Source organism: Colius striatus, chromosome 11 (genome assembly GCF_028858725.1).
Source record: "Colius striatus isolate bColStr4 chromosome 11, bColStr4.1.hap1, whole genome shotgun sequence".
Taxonomy (NCBI): Eukaryota; Metazoa; Chordata; class Aves; order Coliiformes; family Coliidae; genus Colius; species Colius striatus.
In genome coordinates, this window is record NC_084769.1 from 6,044,604 (window position 1) to 6,069,939 (window position 25,336).

The window sequence follows — 25,336 nt, forward strand, 5'->3', positions numbered from 1 at the left end:
AAATACACTTTTCAGTAGCTAGTCTACTGAGTGAGATGAAATTTAGTTTGAAGTACATTCCTATAAAGCTGAATTAAGAGAATTGATCTTAAAATCTAGCTGGTTGGGTTTGATTTGGTTTGGTTTTTCTCATCTGTATCACAGAAAGATACATTTTCTTGGGTTTTTTTTCTAGAGCATTACTCAGCCATCATATAAAAATGAGACTGGTGATTGGAGTGATCAGATTTTACTTGTATCAGAATGTGCATCTAAACACGTTTTTAAAGTTCACAATGATGCTAATCCTTGAAAATTCCTTTGATACAAGTTTCCATTCCATTGAGTAATCCTCTCTTTTTAATCCTATCTTATTAATTAATTAGCTGTAAACAAAAAAATTGGCAATAATCAAGGTGGGGAGAGAATGGGAACAAAATACGTGGTCCTTAAATTGCATCTCCTGTTGCTGCTGTCAGAGATACAATGCCGAACTAGATGAGCCACTGTCTCAGCCTGTAGTGTTCTTCAAAATGTTAAAAGAAGTAAATTAGGAACTCTATTCAAGAGTGTTAAATTGCATCAAGAAGATGGAATGCTTTGTTTATGGGGCTTACCAAAAGACACATACAGGAACAGGAAGGATGTTCTGTTTTCAGTGTTTAGTTTATGTCCTGACATCCAGAGCAGAAGCAAAATTAAGCCGTTGTCTGCACATTTTTAATGAACTCTCTGATTATGACATACTTGTGAAATACTGCAAACGTGAGGTAAAGCTGCTGATCCAGGAAACCTTGCACTCAGAGGTGTCTCGGACAACCCAAAAGCTTCACATTGTTCTGGTTCAAGCCAATCTATCTTCTTTTAATCATGATCTATTTAAAAAAATATATCAAAAACCATCTTCAGGAGACCAGAGAACGATTTGAATTCCAAGTAACATTTGTAATTAATGTAATAACATATTGCATTTGGAAAATAGTACATAAACACATTTCTAAATGACAACTAAAGATATACAAGGGGTTTAAAGCTCTTAATAGAACTAGTTGTCTCATCCCAGAAAGTCAAATGTTATGTATCCATCTGCTATCAGTAAAAAAGCTCTACTAGATAGCAGAAAATACAGTACTTAGAGAGAAAAATAGAATAAATATTAACTTTCTACTTCTAGGGAGTCTTAAACTAAATCAAGGCTTGCTTTCAAGGCTCTGTAAAGGACTACAGGTTTTTTGAGGCAGAATTTATACACATGAAATACAGAGAAGGTTGCACTTTTCTTCCCCAAACAGCAACTTTTGTTTTAATGGATGGTTTAATGTGGTTAAAAATGATTAGTGTCCTGTATGATTTAAAGGGAAAGCACACAGTAGTAAACATACTGTAAACATATTTGCTGGGTAGTGATTTCTCAAAAGTCTGTTAGAAAGCTGTTTCCTAAAAAGATCAAAAAGTTAAAAGAGAATGTGTTCATGATTGAGAGCTGCATAAATGTTTTATAGATGTGAGGATTGTTTCATGACTATGAAAGCTTCTGAAGAGACGTTTGATTTACTTGTTGCTAGACACTGATATAGAAGCATATAGTGCTTTATATCTCTTTAAGGAGCAAAAAATACTTACTTGTATTATATATGCAAAAATATATGTTGAAAGTATGGAGCCAAGTATGAAGTCACTGATTGCTCTGTTTCTAGGGTATCGGCACTGTCGTCCTGGAGAGTTCACTTGTGCTGATGGAAGATGCCTGTTAAATTCCCAGTGGCAATGTGATGGTGATTTTGACTGTCCAGACCATTCTGATGAAGCACCTATAAACACAAAATGTAGAAGTTCAGGTTCGAATTGAATGTTTTGAATAACGTGTGTGACCTTTTTTTTTGGAAAGCAATGGTTCAGAATTGTAGCCAGGCAAATGTGAAACCTCATAGCTTAAATCTCCGGTAGTTTCATGGTGATATTCCTTATGTCTTGCAAGAAGAATGTGTGGTTCAGTCCTGAGAATCCAAAACCTCAGTTCACAAAGTTTAAGCCACCAGTTCTATGGCATAAATTGCCTGCTAGTTCCATCATGCATAGGTTCTGTTAGTACTGAGGTAAGCTAATACCAATGTAATGGTTGCCAAAGTTTCTAGCTTGACCTGAAAATGTTTACTGTGTTTAGTAAACCCAGCACACAGAAGTAGGCTGGCTTTTCAGAGGTAGTGAATCCTGATCTGCATACAACATAGCATTCTGTGCCTTCTTGAGAGAGAAATTCTTCTGTGTAGATCTTATTACTTTATTGCACGGTATCCTGGTCCTTTCTACCAATTTTGATGGAAGTCACTCTTTTGCTTAGAGGTGAGGCAACATACCTGCCTTACAATTAAATGTTCTAATTCTGATTTGAAAAACCTGAACGTAGCTGGAATGACATGTTCCATTTTAACCAAACAGGGGAAAAGTATGTACATGTTCTTCAGACACGGAATGCGTCGGAATTCAGTCAGTCATGTTACTAAACACATCAGGGAAGAGAAGCTATGTGTTTTAGGTTTTCTGAGCTGTACAATTGTATTTTGTACAGAAATAGTGTGGAAGATTCTCAATTATATGAAAGCAAACATGTTGGAGGGAGTAACAAGTCGAAGTGTTCATGCATTTTATGTGAGAATAACCTTAAAAGACACTTAAAAAGGAATTATAATACTATCAATAAGAAACAGTCATTTTTTACACAGTTCTTTCATCTCACATGGAGACAGTGCAGCTGATCCACGAAATAAGTCATTCCAAATACTAATAGACCACACCAAGTCATCTTCTCTGTTTTGTTTTCCAGAGCAGTCATGTAACAGCTCTTTTTTTATGTGCAAAAATGGCAAGTGTATTCCTCAAAGTGATGTTTGCGATAACAAAGAAGATTGTAGCGATGGGTCTGATGAGAAAAGCTGCTACATTAATGAGTGCCTCAGTAAGAAAGTTAGTGGCTGTTCCCAAGACTGTCAGGATCTTCCTGTTGGATACAAGGTGAACACTTAGAAAACGTGGAGTAATACAATGCATATTCTTCGTTCTGAACTGTTTCTTAACTACTGCATCATTACAAGGAAACTCCAGTGTATTGTGCTTCCTTGTGAAGAAGTAGCTTACCTACTATGCAGGAGCATTCAAATTTATATTTCCACTAAGGAAACAATGGCTAACTGCTTAAAACCTGGTACAATACATACTTTAAACCCATGGAAAAGTACATAAAATGCTTTAAATACAAGGAATTGTACTGATGTATAGAGGGCACTGGAAATCAGTTGTGAAAAAGGAAAACAAGTAGGAGTGGATCAAGTAGAGCAGTGTTCTTCAAATCTTTTTTTCCTAGACAAAGAGACTTGCAGAAATACTTAAACAGTATTATCACCTTACTTGCAGAATACATTGTTAGTTGTCTGCATCTGCTGCTGTTTTCTGAATTACCTGAATCTACTCTTTGACCTCAAGATGTAGAAAGGAGTACTTCTTGGGTGTTACATAAGCCCTAGCCACTGACTGCACTGACCTGTAAATAGAAGCTCAGAAGAGAAGAGATTTTTTCAGGGTTGAAACTGAAGTAACTCTGACTGCACCCCTAAATGTTTAATCTTAACAACAGAATATTGCCCCCCTGAGAACTAAGTAAAATCAGTCTGACATGACTTAGCTCTAAAGATATTCAGACCTCTGAAATCATGTCCTAGTTGGGAGGCTGTAGACCAGAGAGCTGGAGTGCACGAGCCTGAGTGCAGCAAAACCATAGGAACACAGAATGGTGGGGATTGGAAGGGACCTTTAGAGATCATCTAGTCCAACACAGCAGGTCCACCTAGATCGTGTCACACAGGAACATGTCCAGGCAGGTTTTGAAAACTTTGAGAAGGAGCCTTCACACCCTCCCTGGGCAGCCTGGTCCAGGGCTCCCTCACCTCAACTGTGACATAGATTTTTCTTATGTTTAAATGGAACTTTTTGTGTTCCAGCTTCATCCCATCACCCCTTGTCCTGTCACTAGATACAACAGAAAAAAAGTGCTGCCCCAACCTCCTGACATCCACCGTTTTAGATATTTGTAAATATCAATGAGTTTCTCCTGCAGTTTCCTCCAGACTAAACAGCCCCAGATCTCACAGCCTTTCTTCATAAGGAAGATGCTCCAGTCCCCTGATGATCTTGGTGGCCCTGTGCTGGGCTCTCTCCAGAAGTTCCCTGTTGAAGTAGCATCATTGTGGAGAAAGCACATCATGGGCTTCTACAGAGTAATACAGAGTTAATTCTTCAGTTAAAGAAGAAAGAATAATTCCTTATTCTATGGGATTACTGGGGAAGGAATGGTACTTAGGATCACACAAGCACTAGTTGAAAAGAAATGTCTGCCTGAAAACAGTATAAACATCAATGTAATTATGACATTACTTGAAAATGTGAGACTATGTGAAAAAGTTCATGGTGCTAACATATTCAGGAGAAAGCACATAAGATAACAAACAGAATCAATGAGTAATTCAAACTGAATTTATTTGTTTTTCTTTCCTAGTGCAAATGCTGGCCTGGATTCCTGCTGAAGGATGATGGCAAAACATGTATAGATATTGATGAATGTTCATCTGGATTTCCTTGTAGCCAGCAATGCATCAATACCTATGGAACCTACAAATGCTTGTGTGCAGAAGGGTATGAAATACAACCTGATAACTTAAATGGCTGCAAATCCCTTTCAGGTATCACTTTTCTTTTAATCCAAAGCTGTATCCAAAGTAATCTGTGAAATAATTTAGTCCCATGGTCTATGTTACCCTTTCGTGCAAGATAAACTTTGAAGCACACTGCTTCTTCAGTAAACAGTAGGAATGTGATTCAATGTCTGAATGTAATAAGAAGTTCTATTTTTAGTATGTATTGTGCTCAGATAATTCATAGTGGATAGTTACAGCAAATCATGAAAGGTTGAAATAGAAACTGTCATTAGAAAAAGCCTTAGGAAAGTTAAAAAATACATCACTTAATTCTACTTCTGAGTCACATGGTAATGGTACGGTTATGATAAGGTTTTTAAGAGACTTCTGCATTTTGTTTCATCAACTATAGAATGTACCTCAAACTTCCTGGTATGAAAAGGAGGAACAGGAAAAAAATGATAGGAATTGCAAAATCTATTATTCCCATAACATTTGAAATTTCCCAGTCTTACATATACACAGTGAAATTCAAGATACATAAGAACATTGATTATTTCCTCACCCCTATGTCTGTGCCACTGATGTTATTTTTGTGTGCTTCAGTGAGTGGGATTCACTAGATCACTGAAAGGAACAGCAAAATGTCAGCAGGAAAGAAACAAAAACCCTATTACTGTGTTCTGCCGGATTTCCTTCATAGTGCAGGCAATCTTTGACTTCAGGCAGACTCCTTATTCCAGTCATGCACAAAGTTGTTTGTGTTCTGTTTTTAAATAAAAAAAACCCACCTATTTTCTTTCTAAATGACAAGAAGACTGGAACCTCTGTCTGCCTTCTGTTCCCATCTCAGGTGCTTCCCTGACTAATCAGAGGAAACGCAGAAGAGGGCAGAAATACCGTATCTCTCTTTTTTGGCTTTACTCCTATGTGACACCTTTCAAGCCACTCATACATTTAGAAGCTGTAGGTCACTCAAATGAGAAGGAAAGCTGGAACACATCATAGTACAGTTTATTGGAGCTGTAATATATCAAACTTCAAAAGCAATCATGCCAGAGCTGTTTGTGCTGTGTTAAGGATGGTTGTTCTGCGAGGAGGTGCCAACATGTGAACATTTCGCCTAATGTTACATAATTTCTTGCATAATTTGCCTTGAACTCTTTACAACTGAGCAGAGCATTACAGCCATTCTCCACAAACCACTAACAGTGCTGAGTATGAGGCCTTGGATCATTGAAGATTTAGAGAATGTCTTAAGAGTTCAACATAAAGTGCCAGCGAGGTGGTACAGTGTATTCAGTACAAGGGGAGAATCAGCTGGACAGCACATTACATTCTAGAGCATATGAACAGTAGATACGAGCTTTGAATACATGTTTGATTAGTAGTAGTAGTTTTATTTTAGCTGAGATCTCTGTTAACAGAGCTAAAACAAAGACAGCTTGTTTAAAAGCATGTATTTTTAGAGTTTTTTTTACTGTTACATACGTCAGTTTCAGAGATATTTCAAAGTATGTTATGGCATGAATGAGTAACTGAAGGAATATTTTTGGATTAATTAAAATCCAGGGTTTAAAAAGCCAAATCTGGCTTCAGTTCAGAGTTAGAGAATTAAGTTTTGTCGAAACAGATGCTTCTTTATGTCTATATTGTCCAGGGAATTGAGATCTCAAAAAGCAATGGTCAAAACACGCTTGGTTTGCAACTGTAATAAATAATAGCCATAGCAATTAGTTGAAAATGAGTGTTGAAATTTAAACAAGTGCTATGAAATACAGTTAAAATTTGATCTCTGAAATGGAATTAGAATAAAATACAGCATGGTTCCCATATTACAAAGGCGAAAAAATCAAATTACATTGAAAGAGATACTAATTGATTGCTTTGTTCATTTTTGATACTGCACCATTGATCTTTCTTCGAACATTTGAATGTTTTAAATATTTCTTTCATCCATAACATTGATCAAAGCATGTAACATTTATTTTTTAAACCATCTGTATTTCAGCATTGTATTCCTGATTTTCCATAAATTAACGTAAAAGCTAGTCTAATATATTCTCTCTCCCGGGGTTTAGATGAGGAACCTTTCTTAATTCTGGCTGATCATCATGAAATAAGAAAAATTAGCACTGATGGATCCAACTACACTTTGTTGAAACAGGTATAATCATAGTACCATGCTCTAAGTTTAATAATCTTATTCTTTTCTAAAGTGTGCAGCTGGCAGAAACATCATCCTTCAATTGGCATTGTATGCACCACAGAACAACTGCAGTATCTTCACAGTCCTGATGATCTTTTTAATTAGCGACTTTAGCTGAATTTGACATGCTTAAAGCTCAGGCAGTTGTTTCATCAGTCATTCTGATGTATTAAAAAAATTATGGTATTTGTGATCCTCTTCCATCACAATGTGTTTTGCTCAATTTATATATTTCAGTTTTCTCAAAAACAAACCCCCAACCCCCACCTCTGTTTGGCTGTGTATTATTTGGGCTACTTACTGTCATAATCCAAATCTATTTTATTTAGACAGACAATTCCAGGATTTGCAGCATTACAATACATGAACTTACCCCTTTTGCTAAACCTGTTTTTTACATAAGTATTCTAAATTATTGTAACAGGAAAAAAACCACAAAGCTTATTTGAAAAACCTACCGAAATAGAAAGTCAGTAAATGCAGAGCTGTCGTTTTTAGCAGTTTCTGCTCTGCTTCTGTGCTTCACCTAAGTGTAGTTACTTACCATAGATTAGAGTTCCAAAATATGTTTTCATAAAAACATCTGTTTTCTTTAGCACTAATTAATCAGTTGTACAAAGACTAGTGAATCAGTTGTTGCCAGTCAACATCGTTAGGCTTTTTGTGACTTCTTGTGTCAGTAAGCTGTGCGTCTTAATGTTCCAAGAGAGGTGCTCAGGTCTTCACTACAGTAATTACAAAATTAACCATCTTGCATTAAACATTGGATTTATTTAAGTGTAGCAAGCATTGTGTCTGTTTTTTTTTCCTCTGAAATCTTTCTGACTGCCTCTCATTTACATCTCACTGCCTTTCTTCTCTTTTGCTGGTATGTCTATTAATAGAAACCTGTAAAAAGGTGGGCAACAAGAAATTTTCTTCATGGTTGATGCTGACAGATTGTCTCAGAGCTTCACAGCTCCAGCCATTGAAGACAATCTGTGTTTTCCATATCACAGTCATTCACTAGTCTAAGAAAGACCTCTGCTATTGAACCTAGTGGATTATGATCTTAGAGTATTTTTGAGAGCAAAAGAGAGCACTATACCAGCAGAACAGGTGGGCTTTCTTCCTCATAAGGACATAATTTTGTCCTTGTAACATTATGAATTGGTTCTTCCTTAGACATCTACCAGATGAAGGCAAATACCAGAGCTGCTCTGGCAAAGGAGCAGAACCACCCTTCTCTGTGTATTTGATCTATGCTTTGCCATTCTAACAGTAGTTCATAAACTCATAAGCATTAAGGAGCTGAACGTAGGCGCTCATTCAGTCTTCTCAGAGTTGTTATGAGCTAGCTTTTTCTTTCTTTTTTCTTTGATATACATAAACAGTACAACTGTTTGAATTGTGTCTCATGTATGTTCTTTACCTTCCATTTCCTTCAACCCTAGTCATCAAAATCCTCATAGACAGGGTAGACAGAATCTTCCTCCTCATTTTTTTGTGATTTTTACCTCCATTTGTTTTTTTTAATTGGGGCACCAAGGGAATGCAAATCATGACTGTGTGTAACAGAAACAAACAAAACCACAGATTTGCAACTCGTGCAGCTGATATCATTTAAAAACTTCCTTCTAAAAGCAGATTGCATGACAAATGACAAAGAGTTATGCTAGGAGGACTTAAAAGTGACACGTAGACCACGAAGAGGACATGTTGTCCAGACTGAGAACTCCATTAGATGTACAGAAGTAGTTTTACCTGCAGTTGATGTTCTGATAAATATTGGAACTAAACTGGGGAAATACTTGAAACCAAAGACTGGCAGTCAGGCAGTTCTCTTTATTAGTCTGAATGCTAAAGATTAACTTTTACAATGTTATAGGATATGTAGATACAAGGCTAATTTTTTACATATTGCTGACTTTTATTTCTAGAATGTTATAAATTTTTAATAGTCTGTTGTGATGTTTTTGTAATAGTCATTCTCCTGTTGTCTCCTTTGTTAAGAATTTGGATTGGAGGTTTATCTGTAGATGCATTTGTAATAATAATAGGAAAGGAGACAGGAAAAGTGTTTTCCAGCATGGTTATGACTGACAGAGGTGCAGTTGGTTTTGTTAAAACACTCTGTACGTGGAAATGATAGTGGTCCTCCACCACTGCTGTTTCACACTTTCTTTGGTGATGGTTTGTGCAGCCTAATCACACTCTTCCTCTACGTTTTGATCAAAATATAGATTTACGGTATTACACTAATAGTTGGAAATTAAGCTGTGTACCACTTTCTGTACAATTATTGTTGCATGTAGTTGTTTATTTTAGAGTTGGCTAGTCCAGCACATCCCCTCTACAACTGTGAATTAATTTAACGAGGGAGGTTGCCGATTCACCTGAGAGTACCATGTCATGGGGCTGATAAGGGAATTCATTAATTGATCTTGCTGTTTTAAAAGGAGTGCAAAGTGAATCCATTCTTTTTACCATCTTTAATTGATAGCAACATCTTTGGATATTGAGAACAATTATGATTTCACTACGTATCAGAATGTTAAGCAGATTATAGGGCAAAGCTTTCCCATTCTCATCTAAGGAAAAAAGAGCTGAATTTCTGAATGAAATACCTCTTTTTCTAATCCACCATTTAGGGTGGAAACTCATTACTGTATAACAGCTCTTTCCAATGTGTCTGTGTCCCTCAGATACATTGACCACATTCTTACAACAGGAGGCATAGGAGGCTTCCAGGTGCCTGCTGGATCTCTAACTTTTATATTTGTTGTATATGCTACCTCTGTGTGTGTTTACACATACATAGGTACACAATAGTGACAATACAGCATCCAAGAATTTTAAACCTCCTTATTCAGGAATGAGAATGAATGCTTTTTAGAACATCAGAGTTTTGAGTTCCTGATTAACTTAAATTAATAATAAACTGTGTTCATTAAGTTAAATTTTAGGCTATTTCTGAGCTTGTTGTTACAAAATGAATGGCACCTCACTTGCCAAAGTAACACCAAAGGTAGTAAATAACAGAGAAACTGAGCAAAAGTTTAAGCGTTTACTGCTGAAGTCCATTTTAATAGCAGGAGGAAAAAACTGCAGGAGCTTCGTTTAGTTTCATATATCATCTGCATTTTTGAATTGAGATAATTCTTTGTCACTGCATTTATTTCTGTTACAATTTTTGTTCATCTGATTGTTTATAAGTAAGGGATGGGAAAATGAGAGAAGTACCTAAAAATATGCAGTCAGTAAGACAAAGCCTTCTGAATATTACATACTGTGTATTTTGCATTCTGAATGCTATCTAACAGTTGATATTCAAACATTTGAATAGATGGACCTTCTCTTTCTGTTTTTAGGGGCTGAACAATGTGATTGCAATAGACTTTGACTATAGGGAAGAGTTCATCTATTGGATTGATTCCAGCAGACCAAATGGCAGTCGCATAAACAGAATGAGTTTAAACGGAAGTGACGTCAAGGTAACTGGGGATGATAATGTCACACCTAGAATTACGGTCTTAGGAAATGTTCCTTAACACTTTTAACTCTGTAAAATTTTGGTATATGCATATAAACAAAGCATGGGTTAGCAAGCCCTAGCAAAATTTAAATTGGGTTTGTATCTTGTTTGAAGTTATAGTGGTTTAGCCCAGACCGTGTGCCAGGTGCCCACCAAGTTGTTCTATCACTCCCCCTCTTAAACTGAACAAGAGAGAGAGAAATAGAATGAGAGGTTTGTGAGTTGAGATAAGGACAGGGAGATCACTCAGCAATTAGCATCGTGGGACAAACAGACTCAAAGTGGGGAGAAAAGGTTTGATGAATTAAGGAACAATCAGAACAGAACAGGGAGATGAGAAATAAAACCAAATCTTAAAACACTTCCCCCCACCGCTCCCTCTTCCCAGGACTCTCCTTCCTTCCCCCCTGAGCAGCGCAGGCGATGGGGGATGGGGGTTGGGGTCAGTTCATTACAGATGGGCTTTGCCACTGCTTCTTCTCAGGTAGGGGCCACCTCACACTTCCCAGTGCTACACTGTGTGGTCCCTCCCATGGGAGAGAGTCACTCACAAACTACTCCAACCTGGGTCCTTCGCATGGGCTGCAGCTCCTCACAAACTGCTCCAGCATGGGGCTTCCCATGGGGGCAGCTCCTCACATCCTGCCCCAGCGTGGGTCACTCACTGGGAGAACAGTCCTCCAGGTACCGTCTGCTCCAGCCTGAGTCCCTCACAGGATCACAAGTCCTGACAGCAAACCTGCTCTGGTGTGGGGTCCTTTCTTCCCACAGGCTCCCAGTCCTGCCAGGAGCTTGCTCCAGGGTGAGCTTCCTGCAGAGTCACAGCCTCCTTCAGGCATCCACCCACTCCAGACTGTGAGTGGGTTTCTGCTTCCTCATGTACCTCAAAGGGCTGCAGGAGTGCAGCTGCCTCACCATGGGCTGCAACACAGGTCACGGGACCCTTCCTCCCCCTCTTTCTCCACTGACCTTGGTGTCTGTGGAGATGTTTTCACATTCTCACTCCCTGTTGCTGTTGCAGTTTAGCAGCTACACAGCAACATCTTCAAATTCTTCAAATCCATTATTCAGAGAGGTGTTACCTCAGTCACTCATTGGCCATGCCTTGGTCAGCTGTGAGTCCAGCTTAGAACTGACTGGCAGTGGCTCTTTCAGTTACAGGAGGAGCTTCTGGCAGCTCTTTGCTTAAAGAGTTAAGCACCCCTGTAGCCCCTCTGCTACCAAAAGCTGGCCCAGGCAAAACCACTACAGAAGCAGAGATAAGGATTAAGAGCACTGTATTTATGAGCCAAATTCGTTATGACTTAATTGACAGTTGACTGAATTGGCAGTTCAGTGTGGTTTACAGGATGCCAAAGGGAAAAAAAAAAGGTATAATTAGGTGTAAGCTGTGTAAATACACTGATGTATTACTTCTTCACATACAATTTTCAGTGATCTTCAGTTTGTTTTTGTCTCACCTCCACAACACTGATAATGAAAACATCTCAATGTCTTTGCTGTGAATAATCCAGGATACAACTGCATTACTATTTCTGCACAACTGGTCTGTTTTTTTTCTCTGTAGTGGAATAAGTTCACAAATCCACTGTTAAGCTCATTTGTTGACTTATGTGAACACTTTTCCAGAATTTGTGATTAGCTGTAAGGAATTCTTCTTTGCTTTTTCTCTTATGTCTGACCTTCTTAAATGTGGAACAAATGAGCAATAACATATTGTGTGCATTTTGTTGCTTCATTGTACACCAGTAAATTATGCAGTAAGAAAAGATTTATGTTTTTAATTTGCAGCTTAGTACATAGACTTGACACTTCCTTAGAGCACAGCGACTTCATTCCTTTTGGGGGTTAAGGTTTCAAAGTGACTGGCATCAGGGAACCTTGTTTATGCCATTCAGATGGAAATAATTGTTATTAGAACTGATAAAAATATATGCATAAGCATAATTTATGGCACTCTGATTCTATTGGGGCAAAACTAAAATCCAATATGCACTCAAAAGTTCCTGTTGGGCCCTGCAAATATTTTTTAATGCAAAAAATAGGAGCCAAGCAAGTGGGGGGGTTTAAATACATTAAATCATTGAATCGTATTTATTGCCTTGAAGCATTTTACAAAGCACCTTGTTCAGCTTCTTGTCCATAATGGCTCAATCTGTATTTTCTAATTTTGGGACATGTTTTCAGGACTGAGGATGACCTCAGATGTTTTTCTTTCTGATCTTAGTTATTTCAAGAACAACAATCTCCCCCCCCCCCCCCACCCCCCAGTCAAAGTTGTAATTTCTAGGTGAGTCAAAAAAATGTCTTTCTAAGGATGTAATAATTTTTTAAGGAAAGATTTCAGAAATTTGAGCAAACATTAGAAGAAAATTAGATTGGCATCATGAGGGGTATTTGGTTTTCTCTTCATTAATATTTTTCAGTTTACAGAATGGGTGTTGTGTTGATGGAGATTTTAGTAAAATACTAAGTCAAAGCAGAATTTGTAGAACTAAGTACATATAACTTTCATAAGGATATTTGGGATTTTTTCCACTGAAAATCTTTGCATAGATTTGGCCTCTGAAATCTAATAATATGTGCACAAATTTATCAATAATTACACATTGTAGCAGTCAATCTTCTATCCCATGTTGAGTGACAACTGCATATCTCTTTGACTTAGATTTTAAGGTTTCCATAGCACATATTTCATAGAATCATAAAATGGCAGGGGTTGGAAGGGGCCTTTAGAGATCATCTAGTCCAACCCCCCTGCAGAAGCAGGGTCACCTAGATCAGGTCGCATAGGAACGTGTCCAGGTGGGTCTTGATCTCCAAGGAAGGAGCCTCCACAACCCCTATGGGCAGCCTGTGCCAGGGCTCCCTCACCTCACAGTGAAATAGTTTTTTCTTATATTTAAGTGGAACGTCTTGTGTTCCAGCTTCATTTACTTAATAATTGATGTTACAAATAATTATTTTCCCAGCAAGCCTGTTCAGTTTGGGGCAGGGGTTTATAGTTGACAACCTTTTTCCCAATAAGAAAGTTATTATGTATTATATAATATATATTTATATCATACAATTTGATATATTACCTAGGATCTCCAGTTTAGAAGACAGCATCTTTTCAGCATACCAGCTCTAGCTTTCTTGCTCTGGGAAAGTTGGTGGCATCTCTTTATTTCCATCTGTATCCAGTCATGGAGGAGCTATTTATACAATTGAAGCAACAACTTTTCCACGTTAATGTATTCAAACATTAGTAAAGTGGTTTATATGTAGTATTGTCAATTCAAATCTGTTATTGGAAACATGCTGTAGCAAGCTGGGTTGTGTACATTAAATGTCACACTGATGGTCTCAGTGACTGCAGGAAGCTTAAAGTGACTCTCCAAAGGAAAAGCCATCAGGAAAGTGACTAATTACGTTGGTTGATGGTTCTAGATAGCGTAGCTGCAATACTAAGTTTCCACATGAAATGTCCCATGTTACTGTGCAGTGGTTGCTGCAGTTACACATTTATGAAACAGCAAGGCTCTAGTGTGAAGGTATTAGTAAATAAAGTACTTTATTCATATTAAAAAAATGGTGCATGGCTGGATTTAATTTTAAAAAGATTTTATAAGGTGATAAATAACGTAATAACCCGAAAGGGTGCTTTTACATATTCATAACTGTAAAACTGGTTTAAATTATCTCACAGTATCCCTTCTTATCTTGAAGGCTTTTCACTGCCTTCAAATGGTAAATAAAATTAAAAATACCACATTCAGTTATACATAATCAGGTTTACATGTAAAGTTTATACTCCATTCCACATGCTTTTAGTAGTGGGGATGGCAATAAATTAGAATGTGCACTACAGTAATAAACCCATTATCAGTACTTAATAAATCTCAAATGTTTTCAAGTATTGTGCTCTCTGATCATTTGGTTTTTTCCTTCTTAAGTTCTAGCCCATAAACCTAAGCAGGACCTTATCAGGAATAGAATGTCAGAATGTTTGTTTGGGGATATTCAAATGTCACACAACACTTAACACGAAACACCCCCAGCCAAGCAAGATTGAGTCATACAGTCATGTATGGCTAGAGGCAATTGTTCAAGTCTCAGAATTATTCAAGCAGTCAGAAACCTTGATAATTACACATCCCTGTCAGTACAGTGTAGGCTTTCCAGTAGGCCACTAAATCACATCTGTCTCTTAGTTTATTCCTGAGTAATTTTGTCCTTTTGAAATTTAACCAGTTCTTGGAAAGTTCCTGTTTCCTCTGCCATGTGAATGTTGAAAATGAGAGCCCAGTATTTACCCTTCCAACTAGGTAATCTTTCCCTGTTTGCATAACTTGAGTGCCCTTGTGGTCTATCCGTTATGATGACATACGGCACTACTGTGATATTGAAATGAAAACTACGCCAATGTAGACTGGTGGGTGAAATGGTGAGCCAATACACAGATGTGTCTGAGGGCACACTATGAGAAAAGATGCCTCTTCTCCATTCACTTCTGTGAAAAATAAATGGAGTACTCGAGGGGAAAAAAAAATTTTTGGGTTTAAAGTTTAAAAGTTTAAAGCTTAATCAGAAAACTTAATTAGAATTAATGTACATTAAATGTTTTAATTAGAATTAATGTACATTAAATGTTTTTAAGTGGTTAGAATTTAAAAAAGCAGAAAATTTATTTACAAAATACATGATTAGGAACTTAAAATGAAAAATTACATATACAAAACTCTTAGTAGTTAGTGCCTAATGCAGGGAAGTAGGAAATTTTATACCTAACATATTGTGGTGTTCTCTTTTTTTTTACTATATAAAGGCACTGTCACATTGTCTTGGTTACTTAAGAAGTAGCATCACTTCAAAAGCATCAGTGTTTAACAGGGAATGATCTTTTGTATGTTGTAAGTCACTGTATCATATATCCAACTTCTCAGTATTCTGGTATTAGTAACTGTTGCGTTGTTCCTTTTCCTGGTATTTAGATGAATAATTAATGTAAATTTTGCTTTACTAGGTAGTCCACAATACAGCTGTTCCCAATGCCCTGGCAGTGGATTGGATTGGGAAGAATCTCTATTGGTCTGATACTGAAAAGAGAATTATTGAGGTGTCTAAACTCAATGGCTTATACCCTACCGTCCTTGTGAGCAAAAGAGTGAAGTTTCCTAGAGATCTGTCCTTAGATCCTCAAGCTGGGTACGAAGCAGCCATTCTGCAGTAATTTGTATTGAATCCTAATTTTATTGTTAAATACTTTATATATAAACAGAAGATGAGATACACTAGTTTTTCATTATCTTAACTTTCAGCTACACTGGGTAGTAATAGTGTAAAATACATTCCCAATGCTTACTGTGTTGTCATTATATTATAAGATTGGTATAATAGATGAATGCAGATGCTAAACCGTGTTTTGTTATATTGGCTCTGTAAGTGTTCTGTTTCAGTAGGAGGAATGGAGATATTTCAAAACAAACACATTTTAAGGAGTGTGTCACTAAATAACAAGGATTTCATATTACATGGAAGACAGTTCTGAGGTTTTGTTTCATTTATTCGCTGAATTGTCTTGTTGACACTCGTTTCTGTGTTAGCTAGTTTACAAAGTAATTTAGGCTATTCAACTGCTCCATAATCAAAGACTTTTTTTCAGATAATTTTTGATTGTTAAGAGTAAAAGTGTTTAATCTTGCATGATTTGAAGATATTGTGTTTTACAGGACACCTGTAGCTGTTCTTAGGGCCAGCATTTTCTACTGTGTGCAAAGAGGATACCAGGTGGCTATTAAGAATATGAGCTCCATCTGAGTTTTTGAAAGCCTGTCCAAAACTTGCAGAGTAGAAGCAAATCGTTTTCTCAGCTTGAATGATCTGTTCTTGGGTTCTAAGTTAATGGCATTCAACAGTAGCAAGATGCAACCATGTACCAAATAATAGAGTTCTTGTGACTAAATAGCATATGGAAGAGGAAATTTCCAACAGTCTTTCTCAGTGGTTTTACCCACATTTTAAGCCCTTTATGTGAGAAACTGTTCCAATGTTTGGACCTAGTACTTCCTGAAGCAATATAATTTGCAATGTATTGCTATTAACAACAAAAAAGATTTTGTGATATGTATAAATAAAAAACAAACCAAAAAGTAACTGTAATAGAGTTTTCATCATCATTTTAGCAGGCATACCGTTTTGCAAGATATGAGATGTGCAAATGTGCAATCTGGGCAGTACTTCAAATTCAAGGCATGAAGCCTAAGCAATTCAAATGCACTTTTTACTAGTCCATAATTATTTCAATGAAATGACCTCTAACATGAGGTTATTCCTATTCAAACCCTTTGTATTCAACAGACTCAAGTACAAGCAGGTCTAGAAAAACCCAAAAATCTATCTGGAAAATTGAAACAATATAGAAAAAGTTCTGCATTATTCTAGAGATCAACTAAAATGACTTTTATTATTACTGTTGCATCTCTAAATAAAGCTGCTGTTGTATTTTGTTTTATAGATACTTGTACTGGATTGATTGCTGTGAGTATCCTCACATTGGCCGTGTTGGTATGGATGGCTCCAGTCAAACAGTTGTCATAGAAACACAGATATCTAGACCTATGGCTCTTACAATAGATTATGTCAACCACAGACTGTATTGGGCTGATGAGAATCATATTGAGTTTTCTGACATGGATGGATCTCGTAGGCATAAAGGTTGGTCAAGAGCTTTTTTTTCTCCCAATTTGTTATTTTCTTTCTGATAATTTTTAAACTGAAGGTACTTTGCAAATTACAAGTAATTCTGTAAAAACTGGACTGTAAAACATTTTTACTTTATTGACACATTGTTTTCTTTTTATCAGTATTTTGAAGGTTGCTTTTCACATTCCCTCTCTGTTCTGAATAGCAATAATTTCTAAACACACAGCAGTACATGTCCACAGAAAAAAAAAGGTCAAATGAAAACAGAAAATCCATGGGATAAGCTCAGCAATCAGAGGTTGTCCTGTCAATTCTGTAGTTTATATACACAACATGCCCTAGACAAACTTACAAAGCTGGTGAAACTTGGCTGTTAAAAGTGGGAGGGTTATGTCCTCTGTGCCAAGTGTCAGAACATGGCTAAAAGCAGCCTCTTCTTCAGCCTGAGAAATCCAGGAAATGCCCATTAATCTGCTCAGCATGAGTCAATAAGGAGACTAGTACTGCAAATGTAATGTGGGGCTTTCCTGGTAGATGACTGAAATAATAACGTTCAAAACACTTATTTAATGAAATTATCTTTATCCCTGTGTTCTGCTCTTCACCTGACAGATAATTAAAAAGCTAGTATCTTTTCTCTATAAAAAGTTTAAAGTAAAATAAGTTTCATGCATAATGAACCATTCTCATATTCCAAATGGTATCATTACAGATCTTTCACTTCAAATGTATGAGATAGTGCCAGGGATCTGTTTTGTTTTGAGATTGAAATCTTAATTGGGCTCCCTTCCACAAGCATTACCCAAACCTCAGAACTATGGATATCCTGGTAAAACTTCACATATTTGGACATTTTTAGGCTTTTATATCATACTGGGTGCTTCTAGCTTTTCTGCAAACCACAGCTGATTAATAACTACACTATTTTCAGATTGAACCTTCACTGTGTAAGAAAACAGACAAAAAAGAACACCAAAATGTTTTCCATCCCTTCTATTTGTGAATATTAAGTTATAAATAGTGAATGAACAATTCAGTGACAGTTAGAGGCAGTAGACTGCAGAGACTACAGCAGTATCTGTGAGAGCTGTAAACATTCACGTTCATTTCAGCATTAACTTCCGTGGGTTTTGTAATGAACACAGGACGGTCGTAACCTGCTCACCTAAGCAGTGCTTGCCCAGGCATACCCCTGAGTGCCAGCTGGATTCCTGCTGATAGTCTGTTTTTCTGACAGATGAAGCAAAGCTCTGCACTCCTCTTGATGTTATTCCCAGTGCTGCTATCCTGCTATTTTGTTCTCATGCAATTATCCTTTCACTCTCCTTTCTGGACCTTTCAAAGGAAAGAAATGAATGATAGCCAATGTGTGTCTCTCTTAGCCCTGACCTGATTGTAGTGGTCAAACTTTTCTCCATTGTCTCATTCAATCTGCAAGTCTCAATTTTTCTTTCTCAGACAATGTCCTCTTCCCAGTAAATCTGAGAAGATACCTGCAGAATTCTAGTCATGCTGTCCGTGGTGTCCATCACCTTGGTATCCAGCCTGTTGATTTTTCTTACTTGAGTGGGTAAAATCAGCTTCAAATGCTTTTGTATTCACGTGGCATTAATGTCTTCCCCTGAGGATATGTGAACCTAGAGAAGAAGGATATGTGTCACAAAGCCACAGCCGGTACCAGTGAAGAGCAGTGTTTCATAGAGCAAATTCCCATTTAACAGAGCACCACCACTGCTAGTTTTAGACAGCTCAGTGCATCCGTGACTGTTTGAGGAGCATGTCTGACTCTTTAGGTGTTACAGTGAAAGTGTTAGAAGCGTTACTAAACATTCTGTAGGCTTTCGTGTCTGATAGCTTTAACATTTCCATTTGTGAATGAAAATGGATACAAATTTGGTACCAGTTGAGCATCTGAAGCAGGCTGCAAAATTGACAATTACTTTGTATGAACTTCTGTTATCTTACTACTTTTGAGGACACATCTGTTGTTGAGTACAGATGATGTACAAAAGGAGAAAGAAACACACTTTGAGAGAAAGATCCTGCAGCATTTAAATCTGTGGGAGGAAGATTTTCCTAGTTAATGCTGTTTGTCACTTTCTGTTGTCAGGAGCTTCACTCAAAAAGTGATTATCAAACCAAAATGAAGTTGTAGGAAAGCTTCCGTGGCTTTAACAAAAGAGTGACGGAATTCTTGGTGTCTGAAACAAATGAAACGTGCCCATAGGTGTTCCAAAGGGTGCTTTGAGAACTTTGCAAAGCTCCTACATGGTGACCACTTTGGTTCTAATCAGAATCTTTCCATTGCCCTCCCCTCTTCTCCTGGAACAAGCTGCCAAATACATTTGCTTGTCCTATTGTTTCAGCAAGAGACTAGAAATATTTCTGGAAGATAAAATTTAACCATGGCAAATTAATTGTGTCAATAAGGAAAATTCAGGGAAGTTCAGGGGTTTGATGTTTAAAAGGAGATGAAACTGTGATCCCTTCTAGATTTCTAATATGAGAAACCATTGTCATTGTTGCTAAGCATTGACATGAGCTCAGTTTTGTGTCTTGTGATATCTGAGTTTCTTGAAGACGTAGTGTTCATGTGAAACTCATGCTCCATTTTCCTTTGTCGCTGGGACATTTTCTATTGTCAAAGTTAACTAAAGGATGATTGATTTTATCTGTCCTTTGTGTTTTCAAACGGAGAAGGATAAAGGCACAGAAGTTATGACCACAAAATACATACTTACAGTGCAGAGAAAATAGTCTAAATGGGAATCATGTGAGTGTTGCAGTCATGTTAGTTATTGCAAACTAAGTACTTCTTTTACCCGTTCTGTGACCTTTGTGGGTAAAGCTATCTTCCTGTTAGGTGTTTTGTTTTCCTGAAACTATGTTTTTGGGATCTTAAGTTGCCTGTTAAAAGTGTGTCAGAAAATACCACAGAGATTTCACAAGACCCAGCAAATAAGTATCTTGTCAGAATGTGTGTATTGTAAAGAGATATTAATGGCTGAGGTAGACTGTAGTGTTCTTTTTCACTGCATTAGATGCTTCTCGAGCACAAAGAGAATAGTCTTTGGCTAATTATTGACATGCTGCATACTAAACCAAGGCATGTTTATTCCATACAATGGGAGTTTATATGTATTTAGATCTTAATGTGAACACTTTTTGCAACAAGCTTTTTCTTTCTTATGAATCTTACATATTTTTCAGAGAAAAAGAGAACATCTGCTGCTTTTCTCTTGTAAAGTTCCTCTGCATTTCAATAGAGAAATGGGCTTTTATAATTACCAAGAGAGTCCTAGTAAGAACTTTGAAAACATGCTAACTAGGCCAGAAATCTTAAGGTACTTGGGAGCTCTTCTTGGCGCTGGGGGCAGCAATGACCTTGCTTATCTATTTGAAGTTTAATGCTTGATTATGTAAACTGTCTTTAGAGCTTAGCCAATTTAGCACTGCAGCATTCACAAATGTTATGCACAGTAAATGATTAAGCAAGCATTGAAGCACTAATCTGGCTAAGCACTAAGCTGGTTTACTTCTGTGAGCTTTAAAAAAAGAAACATTTAAGAATTTGTCAGACTTAACAGCTGCTTTAGGTTCCCACTGCCCAGAGGAGGTGGGAGCTTTGCAGTTCCCTGGGTATCTGATTGCCTCATGCAGGTTTTCCTATCCTTCAGAGCTCTTGAAACCCAGAGGTGCCTACTGTTTTCCCATTTCACTCTTTGAAGATGAGAATTTCGGTATAATGAAACTACAAAAGTGGAATCTGATAGTCCAGTTTTGGAAGCACAGAGGTTTCTCTGAGCTGAGATTAGTCCTTAACTGTATCAAGTTCTTTGATGTTTTATATTCATTTATTAAAAGCAAGAGTTGATCACTTTTTTGCCCCATCTTGCAGGGGCGTGAAAATTAAGCAATGAAAAAGTGTCAGACCTTAAGTGTTAGTAATCGACTTCTTTAGCTGTAACGTGGTTAACAGAGAGAAGCTTTCCTAGAGTCTCTCAGTTTTGACAAACCCTTCCTTCAGAATTTTCTTCTGCCTGAGTGTTTACAAGCCTCAGAGTTGGTGTACATCTATGCAAGGTTTCAAGTATCAAGTATAAGGTTATTGGGGGTTATAAACTTTTTTCATTTTTAGCACCTATCATTTAAAAAATTGCTAATTATAAGGGCTTTGGATATAGAAAGTAAGTATTTGTGTCTAATTCTGAACTCCATAGCCAGAGTTCTATAAAAAAAGTAAATATAGTTAGTTATTAAACTGTTCTAATGTAAAAGCCAATCTGAGAGAAAGCGGTTCCTTCCAAATTTATACTGTGGTTTTCATAGCTGAAATATTGAATCTGGAAAGAGAGTTTCCTTAAGTAAGATGAGAAAGAAACCAGGTTTCTGATATTGCAGCATCTTTTCCCTAACTTTTGAGAAATCTTTGAAAAGACTCATTATAGCCACATCTGATAGCACAAACTGCTCCACTCTTCCGATATAAATTCAGTTTTCATAGTTGTTCAAATAAAATTCTCCAATGTATGTATCTTCCTAAATCTGATTATTTTATTTTATTGAGTTCTGTCACTTTGAAAGATAATAATCATAGAATGGTAGGGGTTGGAAGGGACCTTTAGAGATCATCTAGTCCAACCCCCCTGCAGAAGCAGTTTCACCTAGATCAGGCCGCATAGGAGCATGTCCAGGTGGGTCTTGAAGACCTCCAAGGAAGGAGACTCTGCAACCCCTCTGGGCAGCCTGTGCCATGGCTCCATCACTCTCACAGTGAAATAGTTAATCAGGAAAAATACACAGATGCCCATGTATTAAAGACAATTCACCCAGTTACATTGCTCATATCCCATGGTCTTCAGATTATGGAGCCCAGTTTATAACGATTGTCAATTAGTTTCTTTGACTTCCACAGTTCTTGAGATAATACACCCAAAATTGATGTATCAACTTCTAAAAACACAATCATTAGAAACTTAGGAGACATTCACTCTATATATTTGTATGAGCTGGACAAGCACCATCACAAGTTTTCAAGTATGGACATTATTGTTCATGGAGTTGTTCCTGTCAGAAAGCAACCAGAACAGAGAACATAAAACACAGTCTGTCTTGTGTCACAGGATTTTCTTGTGTTCATATCAACACAATAAAAAATTGAAGAGGAATGAATGAGTAAAGTTGTACAGCTGCCATAGTTGCTGTAAAAGATAAATGAAGTGAACCAAAGGGTCTGAGCAGTTTGTATGCTCACAGTTGGGTGATGGCAAGAAACGATCCAGGCAGGAGTGTGGAGAGGCAAAAGATGAAGGAAGGAATAGCTTTTAGAGGGCAGAAAGGGGATGAATACTGTGGGAGATGGTAGGCACATAAATGATCACTGAAAAATAAAGAATCTTCAAAATTCATTAGTACACTGAGTTGTTCTACTTCTAAGTGACTTGTATATATTTCAGAATAATCACCACCGTGACAGCATGTTACTCTGTACTGCTACAGGGTAACTGGCATATAAACAACTGCTCACAGGGAAATTAAAACAGCAATAAAAGACTTGAGTGGCACAATAAATTATTTCAGTCCTAGATTTGATCAACTGATTTTACAGGTAAATTTTTTTTAAAGGTTACTCATCTCTTCTTATGATGTCATTGTAAGTCATATGTAATAGCTTTTATACCACAGATCCATTTGTGAACTGAGATGGTTAGATTTACATTTAAATTTCCTGCTGCTTTTGTGATAGTAGTTTTGGGACACATATCAATTTTTGTCCGAGGTTATTGTACTAAAATAGTCTCAATTGTCACTGTTCCAATTGCATTGTTTGACTGGCAAAATATCATAACACATACTGCTAGGACTTGTATCCTCCATGCCTACCCAGTATGGATGCATAATGTATATATTACATTTGCAGAAAGAATAATACATTTATGCATATGATGTTATAAAAAATACCAGTGGTTTGATTTTTTTTTTCCCTATGAAACATGGCTTCAATTACAGGAATTAATGTATCTATTCCATGAATAATACTCTTTTTTTTTTCTGTGTATTTAGTGTGACAGGTTTGTTTTTTTAAACAAACAGTCAATTAAAAAAATAATAGTGGTTATAAAAGTCTCATCTTTAAAAATTAGTTTCAATGTAACATACTTAAATTTAATTACATCTGTCAAAATTACATACTTTTTCCCAAGCTTAATAGACATAATCTTATTGTCATTATTCATTATTCTTTCATTGTCTAAGCACTACGAATTCTTTCTCAAAATGACCAAATACTAAGAGTAAGTACCACACAGAAATAAAATAGTATTGACTGTACCTTGAAGAGGTTACAAGTTGAATGCAAAATAAGATAGAAATGGTTACAAGGGAGTTCAAAGGGAAAGAGGAACGTATGGGCCAGTAACAGCAGCATAAAGGATCATCAGCAGTTTCTAAGTTTTTTGGGGGGTTGTAGGTATAATAGCTGCTTTCTTATTAAGGATCCTTTTTTTCTTGATGTAGTTTGTCCTGGGGGATTCTTAAGACTTGATCATTGGTTCCATTTGGGTCAAGGTGTCAGCAGGTTTCTTATTTTATTGCAGTTTGGAAAATAAAGAGTTTCAAAGAGTGGAATACAAAATAATGTAGCCTGATTTTTAAGGTTTGATCTTCAATGTAGTTTGTCAAAATTCTTGAACAGAAACTGCTCTAATGCCATGATCATTTAAAACTGATTTAAATTAAAAACAAGTAATTAACAGTTACTTACCAGCAGTGGAATTCTAGCTGGCTGAATGCATTTTGGGGAGGAGTATGGCAGGAATCTTCCACCTCTTCTCTTCTGTACTTTGCACAAGGGTATGGCAAGGTTGCAAACACTTCCTTTTAGAAAGAGGTCAGATGTCATTCTAGCTCAGATGTGAAGTGATCAGACAGGTTCAGCTTGACCAGGAACTGAACACCAAGGAGAATCTAACCTTGGCTGACAGAATAGAGTTACTGCTGACAATGACACTTTTTGTGTGTGTGTGTGTTCATTTTAATTGGAATATTTTTTAGTTGGAATACTTTTGGAAATGTTTGGGTTTCAATAAGAGCTGAGTGAGACTGGACTTCACATCTCCTGTGTGGCTTCTTCAGTAAGCATATTTTGTAATTATCAAATCCTAGATGGCATGATTTTCCTAGATGGCACGGGGAGTTTTTTATGCTGAAGTAGAGGTACTCAGAAAATTTAAGGGAAACAGAGTTCAGACAAGAGAAAAGTAGACAATTTTATCACAGCTATGATTTAGAGCAGTTGAATTTCTATTCTTAGATCAAAATTAGTACAAAATGCAGGAAAAATACAGATGTACGTTTTAAGTCTGTGCATGCCTCTTGTGTCTATATAATTTTGTCTGTCTGATGAAGATATGTGATTCTTCTTCTTTTAAGTTAATGCAGCACCCTGTCTCCCTTTAGTATGTTACCTATTGTCATTTCTGTGTTCAAGTATCTCATAGGTTCTTCTCCACTGCTTCTGATGTGTTGGAAGCCTCCTTTGTGTTTGGTTTTTTCCTTTTTACTACCTCCCTGTATTTCTTCTTTCAGAGAGGTTTCTGTGTTCCTTCTCTGTTCTGCTGTCTCTCTCGTATCACATTTCTCATCTTGTGGTTGTTTGGTCAAAACATTAGCATTCAGTGTAAGAGAATCCATGGTTTATGCAGAAAATGAAACCCCAATTGAGAATTAGAGATGACAATAGAAAACCCACTAGAAAAAGAGGGATTGCAAAGGACTCACCCACTCCCTGCTGGTAGAAGTTGGCTCTGGCAGGAAAAGAAATCACAAAAGCAAGTTTCAGGTGCAGTTTTCCCCAGGTATTACTTAGAGTGGTAATTTTGCATTCCCTGGCTTTTGGTCCTCATAATTGTAAGCTGATCTTGGTTTTGTTCCTCATCATTGTAATCTGTTGCATATGCCCTTGTAATGCATTTTATTGTACAACTAAGAAGAGCAGGCTCTTGAAGATCAAAGTATCTGATGCAATGAATAGTATTCTGTGTGCTGACTCAAAGTATAGTATTTGTTTTATTTAGAAAGACTGGAGTGATATCTTTGGCATCTTTAATTTGATGTCAAAAGTAGCAGTAAGGATCATATTTTATAGAAATAAATATTTTTCCACAAGTTAAGCAAAAATAAAACAAATAGCTTTATGGATAGCTTCAGGGTTTCACTCAGAGTACCAGTTTCCCCTCTCTGCTGTTCCTTCCTGCTTCT

General features: G+C 37.0%; 1 protein-coding gene across 1 annotated transcript in view; it reads left to right on the plus strand.

Moving 5' to 3' along the window:
* The window catches only part of LRP1B (LDL receptor related protein 1B), a 556,160-nt gene that overhangs the window by 435,128 nt on the left and 95,696 nt on the right, over nucleotides 1–25,336 (plus strand). The window contains exons 55-61 of the mRNA XM_062005148.1: nucleotides 1,677–1,817; nucleotides 2,804–2,991; nucleotides 4,529–4,712; nucleotides 6,749–6,834; nucleotides 10,227–10,349; nucleotides 15,399–15,580; nucleotides 16,890–17,089. Coding sequence (XP_061861132.1) covers nucleotides 1,677–1,817; nucleotides 2,804–2,991; nucleotides 4,529–4,712; nucleotides 6,749–6,834; nucleotides 10,227–10,349; nucleotides 15,399–15,580; nucleotides 16,890–17,089 — 1,104 coding nt within the window. The remainder of the gene's footprint in view (nucleotides 1–1,676; nucleotides 1,818–2,803; nucleotides 2,992–4,528; nucleotides 4,713–6,748; nucleotides 6,835–10,226; nucleotides 10,350–15,398; nucleotides 15,581–16,889; nucleotides 17,090–25,336) is intronic.